A 12027-nucleotide genomic window follows, 5' to 3' on the forward strand; every position below is an offset into this window, starting at 1 on the left:
ATGTCTATGTCCTGGGAAATGTTTTTGTTACTTACCTCATGCTAAACAAATTAGCCTACTTTAGCTCAACCGTCCCATGGGGGACCCACCAATCCTATCTTGTTGCAGTGCCGTAGAATAATTCTGTGTGCAGTGGGGTGAGATTTGTAGTACCTTTTACCATATTGTTGCAGTGCCATATCAGAATATTTCAGTGTGCATTGTGTTGCAGTGTAACTTCTGCATGCCCGCTTATTCAACTGAGGGAGGGTAACCTACCTGAGGGGAGGCTATTGTGTCGACACAGTCTGGGGAAACCGTACAGTCTGCTGTGGGAGGTCAGAAAATGTGATCCAATCCATGTTAACTCATGAATTTAAAATAAAACTTACCTTGAGCATACTTACTATCTGTCCTGGTCTTCTGTGTTGGGGTTTTGTGTTGGAGAACATTAAATATTGTGTTGGAGTAAAAAGGGGTTCACACTAAACTGTGACACCTCTTTAAGTGCTGTTGTCATCAGAATTTCTCCAAGCGCACTTCTCTTGCACAGGGGGCTATGGATCAGCTAGGAGATGGAGCACAGGGGGCAGAAGTCTCTAGTCCTTCAGGGGCAGGCCCACTACCTCAGTTTTCTCCTGTAGCAATGCCTTGGTTCATGTGTTCACCCTGGGTTCCCAAAAGTTCTTCTGAGGGTAATGGAGTTCGATTTTGGGAGTGGGAGGCACAAATCGAAGCCATATTGAGTTCGCAAGGACTGGCAGGATAGCAGCACGTTGATTTCATCATGGGGGCTCTAGATGGCAGTGCAAAGACAAACCATGTTTCGTCAAGCCCAGAGGATCTCACCTTCTTCGTGGGCTGCATTATAGGACCGGTTTGGCAGCCTCACCCCTACAATCACTCTCATGTGCCGCTTCTTTGACTGTAACCAGAGGGGAGATGAGCCTATGGGAGACTACCTCCTGCACACACGGGAGCTGTTTAGCCGATGGCTCCAATCAGAACCAGACGGCTCTGCCAAGGATGAAACAACTCTTCGGAACCAATTCGTTAAAGGTCTAACGGAGGGCCCTCTGAAACAGGAGCTCCAAAGGTATGCGCGGCAACAGTAAGGGATGGCATTCACTCAGGTTAGTCAGGAGTCTGAGTCGCTGGCCAGAGAGATGGCGGAAAAGGACTGCCAGGTTTGCCGTACTGTTCCCCCTACAGGTGGCGCCCCAGCTGCTGTGACCAATGCAGACTAGGAGCAATGGAAGGAGAACATGCGTGCTGACCTACTGCAGAAGATGAAGGAGCAGCTGAGCACCCTGGCAGAGACCCTAGTGAGAGAAATCAGACATCAGAAGACTAATTCAGCTGCACCGCCACGGCCGAGGGAGGAGCCAAGGGGGCATGTACAGACGGGCAACATGTTCCTTTCTCTAATGGAAGGAGAGCCCCATTCCAGTGGGACCGGCAGGGGAGACCCGTCTGTTTGGGGTGTGGACAGCCTGGCCACATCCAATGCTTCTGCTCCACCCAGAGAGATGAACAGGTCCTTTAAAACAGGAATCCCCCGTCCGCTGTAAGGCGAGCGGTCAGTGCTGCAGACACCAGGCAAGAGGAAAGCCCTGCGAGGTCTGTTGGGAAATAAGTCTGCTGGGAAATAAGTCTGCTGGGAAACTGCCCTCATGTGGAAGTGGAGGTAAGCAGAATAAAAATACCATATATGTTGGATACAGGGTCCCAAGTAACAATGTTCAGTCTCAGTTTTTTTCAGAAGTGGCTTGGCCATCTCTCCATGCAGGATTTGTCAGACCTCCGCTGGCTCATGTTGAAGGCAGTCAATGGCCTACACATCCCTTATATCAGCTATGCGGTCAATTATTTTGTTGTGGGAAGAGTGCAAGTTCCAGCCAAGGGTGTTATGATTGTCAAGGATGACTGTCTTGGGGGTAGACTAAGGGATCCTTGGGATGAATGTTATAGCCCAATACTGGAAGGAGTTGTTCCAAGGAGTCTCCCAGGGCGTCACTGGGTTCAACACCACTTTGGGGGCAGTTGCCAGGAAAGAGTGTCAGAATGCTTTTTCTGTCTGCAGACGGTCATGCAGACCGTTGAGCTTGAGGGTGGACCATTTACTGAACGCCTGTCCAATGGGGACCCCAATGGGATTCCAGCTATCAGTGAGAAGTTGCTGTGGGCCAGACTTGTTGGAGGGAGTTCCTCCAAAGACTGTCATGCCTTGGTGGAGGAACCTGGTGATGGAGTTGAGAATTGCTCGCACAGTATTGAGTGCAAGGAGGAAGGCTACCCTTGCGACTGCTGAACTTAAAACCTTACCCCCTTGAGATACCAAGGTGACACCCACTGGCCACAGTGACCCTCTTGGAGCCTTCTCAGATCTGTGGAGAGCGAGACCTGGTGCTACACACCCAAACACCAGGTAATATTGAGATGGATGTGCAGACAGTCCAGCTACAGCCTGATGGCCAACCCCTTGTAAACATTCCACTGGTAGAGGGACTGGAGACAACACTGCAACAAATGCTCAATGCACTCCTAGCCCATTGGTCAAGTGTGTTCTCTGCCCATGAGGAAGATTTCGGTAAGTCTGATTCGGTCCTACATCACATTCCCACAGGTACTGCCATCCATAGCCGAGTGTGACACCGACCAATTCCACCAAGCCTGTACGCGGAGACCCCTAATGGCAAGGATGCTATTCTGGAGTAATCACATAAAGCTCAAGTCTCTGGGCTGCACCAGTGGTACTGGTGAAGAAAAAGGATGGGACCTGAAGGTTCTGTGTAGACTACCACCGACTCAACGCCCTGACCCACAAGGATGCATATCCTCGCCCCTGCATCAAGGAGATCTGAACCATTGTGTACCACCCTCAGGGCACTGGGGCATGTAAGGGTTTAATCAAACATTGTTATCTCTCCTTGGGTCCCTGGGGCAAGATGAGCAGATGCGTTGGCCAGAGCAGTTACCCATGCTTCTGCAGGCATACAACAACACTGAACATAGCAGCACCGGACTTACCCATTCTTTATAATGTGTAGCAGGCATGCCCATCTTCCTGTTGATTTGATTTCAGTGGTGGAGGCCCCAATGCTGTGAATTGACCTAGATGGATGGGTGAGGCACCATCATGACCAGCTATGACGGGCCTACAGTCAGGTCGATGCAAGGACCCGTAGGGGCAAGACAAATACTGGTATAACAAGCGGGCGAAGGACCTTCCATTGATGGCTAGTGAACGGGTGTTACTGGGGAACTTCCGACAACGTGATCAGGGTTGCCACCCGATAGCTAGCCACCCGAAAGCAACCACAGCCTTTTGTCATTCTAGGACATCTTTGGCCTGGACTGCCTGCCAGTCATTCGTATCCGACCAGAGGAAGGGAGACCAATGCGGACAATTTATCGGAACCATGTGCGACCTTGCCCCTACCTGATCTTCAGACCGCGCCCAGATGCAACTCCACAGACCTGTGGTGGGGCTTGGGGGGATCAGACTCACCTCCTGCAAGTTGGCTAATCAGACAGGTAGCTGGAGATTGGTTGTAATTTCCTTTGTGCCCTGTGTTTTGTGGCATTTAGGGCTGGGAGTTGAGCAGAGAATTTCTCTCTGTGGGGATCGGTCTCCTACGCAAGTTTCCATGTCTTGTCTGTTTGGTTGTTTGCTGTGATCGCACTGGACCAGTGTCTATGGAACGAAAAGTCTTATTTGCACATTTGAGTGAGGAAGAGGGCAGCTGCGCTGACAATGAACTAGGGCTGTGGAGCTGAGTGGTAATCCAAGAGCAGAGGACCGAGAGAGGCATTGGTACAACGCACATCAAGGAGCTTTAGCTCCGCCAAGTAAGGGACATGATTCTTCCTGTTCCCCTTACACCACTCTTTCTTATTCTGGGCCCTTTTGCCACGCCACTGAAAGCCACTATTGTTGGCAGGTTTCCCTGCCGTCTGTCTTCCCCTCATTTTGCAGTGGAGCCGGGTCCATCGTTGATGTCACCAAGCAGTCTCAGACGGGGTGCGGATCTGGATAACGCCATACAGAGTCGTTATTTTATTTTGAGGGGATATGGTTCTCGTCGGGCCCTAGAAATCGAGAACCTATCCCCACCCTTTCTACTGGATATGTTGTTCTGTCTGTCTTTCCCCCTCCCTATTTTGTCCCATAGCAGTAGAATCCATTAGAGGGGTTGGCAGAGTAGAGTAGAGCCGGGCCAAGGGTGGGTCTCATGTTGTGTGCAGCACCAGAGCGAGATTGTAGTGCCTTTAACCATATTGTTTGCAGTGCCTTCCCTTAGAATAACTACCTTGTTGCAGTGCCTTCCCTTAGAATAACTATCTTGTTGCAGTGCCTTCCCTTAGAATAACTACCTTGTTGCAGTGCCTTCCCTTAGAATAACTATCTTGTTGCAGTGCCTTCCCTTAGAATAACTACCTTGTTGCAGTGCCTTCCCTTAGAATAACTACCTTGTTGCAGTGCCTTCCCTTAGAATAACTACCTTGTTGCAGTGCCTTCCCTTAGAATAACTATCTTGTTGCAGTGCCTTCCCTTAGAATAACTACCTTGTTGCAGTGCCTTCCCTTAGAATAACTATCTTGTTGCAGTGCCTTCCCTTAGAATAACTACCTTGTTGCAGTGCCTTCCCTTAGAATAACTATCTTGTTGCAGTGCCTTCCCTTAGAATAACTATCTTGTTGCAGTGCCTTCCCTTAGAACACATATGTCAGAGTCAAGGCCCGCGGGCCACATCCGGCCCGCAAGAAGGTTTTTTACGGCCCCTGGGATGATCTTGATTTATTATTAGAACCGGCCCGCAGCAAGCCGGCAGCCCGCAGATCTTTTACACGCACCAATACTACATTTCCCACAATGCAAAGGTGACGCACCGAGCAGTAGGCTGCTTCATTTCAATATTTATTGGCACAGCAGTCGTCAGCATCACAGTAAAATTAACTTTCAGATACCCATCAAAAATGGCAAAACGGAAGGTGGATACTGAGAACCGGGGATTTCAAACAAGGTGGGAGTCGGAGTATATGTTCACGAAGGTAGCTGGAAAACCTGTGTGTCTTCTGTGTGGAGAAAGTGTGGCGGTACTGAAAGAGTATAATCTGAGACGACATTATGAAACGAAACACGCGGACAAAAACAAGAATATGGACATGGAACAAAGGCTACAAAAGGCAGAGGAATTAAAACGAGGCCTCAAATCTCGACAGGCTCTGTTCAAAAAAGCCAAATCACAAGGCCAGGCTGCTGTCAAGGCCAGTTTTATTTTGGCAGAAGAGATCGCTAAATCAGCCCGGCCATTTACGGAGGGGGATTTCATCAAAAACTGCATGATTAAAGTTTGTGTGGAAGTTTGCCCAGAAAAAAGGCAACTCTTTTTAAATGTGAGTCTGAGCAGAAACACCATTGCCGAGAGAGTAGACCAGTTGTCCATCAATCTAAAGAGCAGCTTGTGAAAAAGGGAAAAGATTTTATTGCATATTCCTTGGCTGTGGATGAGAGCACCGACATTTCTGACATTGCCCAGTTGTCAATTTTCATCCGCGGAGTGGACTCCAACCTAAGCGTGACAGAGGAGTTTTTGGCTTTACGTCCTATGCATGGCACAACTACGGGGCATGATTTGTATGAAGAGGTGTCAAGATGTGTAAATGAGATGGAGCTGCCTTGGGAAAAACTCGTGGGTTTGACAACCGACGGAGCACCTGCGATGTGTGGACACAGGAGCGGACTGGTGGCGAAGATACGGGAAAAGATGCAAGAGGAAAACGCGACAGGTGAGCTGACAGCTTATCATTGTATCATACACCAGGAAGCGTTGTGCGGTAAAGCCTTGAAAATGGAGCATGTAATGAGCATCATCACGCGCACAGTTAACTTTATCAGAGCCAAAGGTTTGAATCACCGCCAGTTCAAGGCATTTCTGACGGAGTTAGAAACGGAGCATGGTGATTTGCCTTATCACACAGAGGTGCGATGGCTAAGCCAGGGAAAGGTGCTTCAAAGATGTTTCGAGCTTCGTGAGGAGATTTGTCTGTTCTTGGACAGCAAAGGGAAAGACACAACACAACTCCGAGACGAAATGTTTCTGTGTGAAATGGCTTTTCTGTGTGACATTACGAGTCATCTGAATGCAATAAACTTGCAGCTGCAGGGTCGGGATCGTGTCATCTCTGATATGTACAGTACAGTGAAGGCATTTAAAACCAAACTGACTCTGTGGGAGACGCAGATGCGGAAAGAAAATTTGAGCCACTTTCCCAGCTGCCAGACCATGAAGAAGCTCTCTACCAGTGCGTTCCCGAGCACACAGTTGGCTGATAAAATAGGTATGCTTGCCGCTGACTTTCGGCGCCGATTTGCTGACTTTGAAGCACAAAAAAGCAGGTTGGAACTGCTCGGTAACTCATTTGCTGTTGACGTGGAAAGCTCACCACCAAACCTCCAAATGGAGTTGATTGACCTCAATGCAATGATGCACTGAGGGCAAAATATGCGGCAGTGGGTGCTGCGGAGTTCGCCCGTTTCCTCCCGGCACAATGCCCCAGCTGCGCATCCAGGCTGCTCAAACGTTGTCTATGTTTGGCAGCACATACCTGTGTGAACAACTGTTTTCTTTGATGAACCTGAACAAAACATCACACAGAAGTCGACTTACTGCTGAACACCTCCACTCAATTCTGAGGATTTCTTCAGCTCAGAGCCTTACCCGAACATTGATGAACTTGTGGAAAAGATGGGACACCACCAAGTATCACCCTCAACCTCAAACAAGTGAACATTACTGTGCAATCACATATTTAGAGTTTTTACTCAGTTCAAGTTTAAAAGTTAAAATTTAATATTTGTTTTCACTGCATGTTACTTCTCCTTAAACAAAGTGTTGTTTTTGATTAATAGATTTTTGCACTTTATTTTTTTGTATTTCAATCCAATTATATTTTAAAAATATTTCAGTTGAGTGGATGATAGAAAATTGCTATTATTGTTTTTTTTTGAAGTAAATTTAGCCCACTTTTGCTAAAATAGAAAATATAGTCTACTGATGGTGCCTTGAATACCGGTTTCTTTCATTTAATGTTCATGTTATGGGGATATTTATATAAAGGAAATTTGTCTTTTGTGTCTGTTGAAAATTAAAGATTACTGACAGAGCCATAAGAAAATATTGCTTTATTTATCTGATCATATTGTAATATATTTGTTAGGTTTTCAGTAGGTTCAATTAGGTTCACTAGACTATATGCGTCATTTAAAAAATTTTCAATGAACATTCGAACAGTCCGGCCCTCGTCTTGTAGCTGATTTTTTTATTTGGCCCTCCGTCCATTTGACTTTGACACCCCTGCCTTAGAATAACTACCTTGTTGCAGTGCCTTCCCTTAGAATAACTATCTTGTTGCAGTGCCTTCCCTTAGAATAACTACCTTGTTGCAGTGCCTTCCCTTAGAATAACTACCTTGTTGCAGTGCCTTCCCTTAGAATAACTACCTTGTTGCTGTGCCTTCCCTTAGAATAACTATCTTGTTGCAGTGCCTTCCCTTAGAATAACTACCTTGTTGCAGTGCCTTCCCTTAGAATAACTATCTTGTTGCAGTGCCTTCCCTTAGAATAACTACCTTGTTGCAGTGCCTTCCCTTAGAATAACTATCTTGTTGCAGTGCCTTCCCTTAGAATAACTACCTTGTTGCAGTGCCTTCCCTTAGAATAACTATCTTGTTGCAGTGCCTTCCCTTAGAATAACTACCTTGTTGCAGTGCCTTCCCTTAGAATAACTATCTTGTTGCAGTGCCTTCCTTAGAATAACTACCTTGTTGCAGTGCCTTCCCTTAGAATAACTACCTTGTTGCAGTGCCTTCCCTTAGAATAACTACCTTGTTGCAGTGCCTTCCCTTAGAATAACTATCTTGTTGCAGTGCCTTCTCTTAGAATAACTACCTTGTTGCAGTGCCTTCCCTTAGAATAACTACCTTGTTGCAGTGCCTTCCCTTAGAATAACTACCTTGTTGCAGTGCCTTCCCTTAGAATAACTACCTTGTTGCAGTGCCTTCCCTTAGAATAACTACCTTGTTGCAGTGCCTTCCCTTAGAATAACTACCTTGTTGCAGTGCCTTCCCTTAGAATAACTACCTTGTTGCAGTGCCTTCCCTTAGAATAACTACCTTGTTGCAGTGCCTTCCCTTAGAATAACTATCTTGTTGCAGTGCCTTCCCTTAGAATAACTACCTTGTTGCAGTGCCTTCCCTTAGAATAACTATCTTGTTGCAGTGCCTTCCCTTAGAATAACTACCTTGTTGCAGTGCCTTCCCTTAGAATAACTACCTTGTTGCAGTGCCTTCCCTTAGAATAACTACCTTGTTGCAGTGCCTTCCCTTAGAATAACTATCTTGTTGCAGTGCCTTCCCTTAGAATAACTACCTTGTTGCAGTGCCTTCCCTTAGAATAACTACCTTGTTGCAGTGCCTTCCCTTAGAATAACTATCTTGTTGCAGTGCCATATCCAAATAATACAGTGTCACTTTTGCCCGCTATTTACCCGAGGTAGTCAGGGAGGGTAACCTACCTGAGGGGAGGTTACTTGAGTATACTTACCTGTCCTGGTCTTCTGTGTTGTGTGCTGGAGAACATTAAAACCCTGTGTTGGGTGGAGGTGAAAGGGGTTCACACTAAACTGTGACGTGATCTCTCAGCATGAAACAAATGTTGTTTTTAATACCTGTGATATCTTTGTAGCCATTTCCATGTCAGTTACAAATGAATATTTAACACAATAGGGGAAGCCTTCATCTGATGTGTTACGTAACACAAGTAAGTCGTAAATAATTCTAAAGCAAACGCATTACTGTATGCCTGTTCTGACACACCTGAATTTACACTATCAAAAGTGTCCTGAAACATTAATACAATTAATCTGATCACACAATCTCTCACATGCATGCAAGCACACACACACACACATTAAAATCTACAATGCCACAAGCTGTTATTTGTATGATTAGATTAGTTCCTGATAATTGTCGTTCTCTTTCCCTGGCATTGTATATTTTCGGAAATGTTGTTTCGTCACCTATAGATGTGTTGGCCGACAACGTTACAAATGGTTATGATTCTGAATGGTCAGATGACTAGCAACAATGACAAGCTGCCTTGTGGGTAATCGTAGGTGACTTGTTTCAGATAATTGTATCTTGATACCATTTCTTGTTGTTAAGTGTTTTGACTGATGTCATGTCTATGCTAATATGGCAAAACACTAGCTAGCTAACCAACAACTGTAACTATGTGTTTGAGAGACACGTGCTCATTGTGCAAATTTATTTATGTTTTCAATAAACATTAGGAGACTAACAACATTTTACATGTCAAGTCTAAGCCAACTCAGTCTGTATTGCCCCATAGTTGTGCACGCGTTGGTTTTGTTGCTAAATAAGCTCACCATTTAGCTACCATTTAATGCAATAGCATAAAAATACAAGATACACATTTCAACACGGTTATTTTTGAAGTGCTGAACATCATCTTCCATAAACTATTTGACTATAACTTGACATGCAACATTTATTTTATTTGAGAAATATGTCAGTCTTACAGTTTCATTATCTTTATACAGTACAGTTTCAAATCAAATCAAATGTATTGATATAGCCCTTCTCACATCAGCTGATGTCACAAAATGCTGTACAGAAACCCAGCCTAAAACACCTAAAAAGCAAGCAATGCAGGCGTAGAAGCACAGTGGCAAGGAAACAACTCCTAGCCTTTCATTATCTTTATACAGTACATGAGACAAATAATCCGAAATATGGGTATTTTAAAGCATATGGCTACTGTAAAAGGATCGCACGATTTTGTATGCCCTTTCTGCCCCATGAAACATTGTACAAGGTCACCTTTTCTACGTGACTTGTCAACTGATACAGTATCGCCTGTGCCTGTGCTTGAAATTCTTCAGCTTACAGTGTATCAATGAAATACAAATAATGAGGGGGATATGTTTTTAAATACAACCCAGGTATTTCAGCAGTGCATTGTAGACTATACTATAATTCCAAATGGTGGCATATAGAGTGAATTTGACCACATTCTCCAATTGAATCACACTGGCTGAAGGAGAATGATGCAGTATTTACAGTCACATCCATACATGATTTGGTTTAACCTTCCAACATAAATTTGTCAAAAGGATACATTTATGAGGTATAAATATAGAAATGTAAAGTTTTGAGCAGTTAACTAGGCACTACATCATTTTGGTTCAGTAGTTATCAGTTTTGAGCAGTTTGAATAAGTGATATTTAATTGTATTGTTAACAAATGACAAGGAAATCATATCAAAAGTAAAGTGAATATTGCATTTTGAAAAGCATATTGAATATGTATCCAAATTGAAAGAGTGATTTAGTGCAGTAAACAAGTTACTTAGTGATTTGGTTTGTTGCACTCAGTCAATTGAAAATGTGCTTCGAGTTTTTAAACCATTTTGATGATCTGTTTTGATTGTTGTGCTTACAGTTGTGAAAATGTACCATATAGTTGTGGAAATTGCACCAAAGTGATAGAAAAAACTAACAACACTGTAGTCTCATCCTGGCTACCTCAACCTAATATAATTTTGATATGCACGTTTAATTATCCTTGTAAAAAAAAAACTGCCATAAAGAACAACAAGAAATGCTATTCACCCTCAGTGCTAATTGAACAGTCAATATCAAGTCAAAGACCCCTGGACTTATAGGTAGCCTACTGTAGGTCTATGTTCTGTACAGAGAGAAAGATTCTGTGAGGAATAGATTTTACCTGGTAAAGCACCGCATACGGACACAGCGTACTCCACCACACCGCATAGCTGGAACCTTGTCGAGATTGTCCTCATCTCCATAAAACATTTGTTTCTCATCGGCAATTCAACAATCCAGATTGAAGCTACTTTCAGCACTGACCCCCCCTGAGAGAATAAATCAATAAAGCAAGTTTATGATTGTCCTTCCCCTTTACAGACCAAATAGAATATCAACAACGGACCTTAAATAAGCATATACAGCACAAATGAAATCACAAATGTTTCCCAACTGTTATTGAGAAAAAATGTACAGGCTGTTGAGCCAACGTGAAGTTTCTGTGACTTTCTCACCATCGTTAGGTGGCAGGTGGGACACGCCCCTAAAACGCCAAAGCCTGTTCTGAAATATGTGCCTGGCTAAGACACAAACAAAACTTTTAAGAAAGAAAAGTTTGCCTACAAATTGTCAATCTGCTAACTTTTTTCCAACTTTTTATGATAGTGTTTTAACTTATATGTATAATTCTTTCTGGAATATAACAGGTGTTAAAGTTTGCAGGATGTAACTGCTTAGTGAATCTGTCCCTTAACGTCTCTTCAGTTCTCATATTACTAACTAGCCTGTTAAACTTTAATATTATATGGTATTCAATTTTATTTCTATATTAATGGAGTTGAAAGTAAGTACAGGATCTAAGTAATGTAGAGTTAGAGCCGACTCACTGGGCACACTATGTCATTTCAGCATGGATAATTGGGTAATATTTGGTTGAGACATTGATCAATGAGATTATGACCTACAATCGCCCACTCAAAAAGGCAGCCAAAAGTTTGTTGAATTTTCAAGCACAGTAAAGTTCAAAAAGGAATACAAGGTCGGCTGTTTTGTTTGATGTATACAACCGATTAATGACGATTTATCACTGTGCTTCATCTAATAGCAGAATCAAATGACCTGGATTGTAGTGGAGATTACATTAAAAAGTGCATTGTGCAAGTGATCAATGCCGTTTGAGATTCTGTACAGATTACTACAGCAATTGCGAAAATCTCCACAGACCTGCGACAACCTAGGCATGTCATCTTAAACATGCATTCTTTATGTGATTAAATAATAATGATAATATAGTTATTAGAGTAAAATCTAAATGTGTTCGTGGATCTGGTACTCGTTTTAAAGTTTAACGTTACATACGTTTGTAAGATAGACTTAACTTTAGGCAATGTACTGTATATTACAAAAGGAATATTG

The 12027-nt window shown here is 43.6% G+C and overlaps 1 protein-coding gene across 2 annotated transcripts in view; it reads right to left on the reverse strand.

Moving 5' to 3' along the window:
* LOC115135568 (mucin-5AC-like) overlaps positions 1-11109 on the reverse strand; it is a 34483-nt gene extending 23374 nt beyond the window's left edge. For both annotated transcript variants that reach the window (XM_029670385.2, XM_029670384.2), the window contains exon 1: positions 10793-11109. In XM_029670385.2, coding sequence (XP_029526245.2) covers positions 10793-10881 — 89 coding nt within the window. In that variant the 5' untranslated portion in view covers positions 10882-11109. The remainder of the gene's footprint in view (positions 1-10792) is intronic.
* Positions 11110-12027: the final 918 nt, after the last annotated feature.

The sequence above is a fragment of the Oncorhynchus nerka genome, linkage group LG10, assembly GCF_034236695.1.
Source record: "Oncorhynchus nerka isolate Pitt River linkage group LG10, Oner_Uvic_2.0, whole genome shotgun sequence".
NCBI classification, from domain to species: domain Eukaryota; kingdom Metazoa; phylum Chordata; class Actinopteri; order Salmoniformes; family Salmonidae; genus Oncorhynchus; species Oncorhynchus nerka.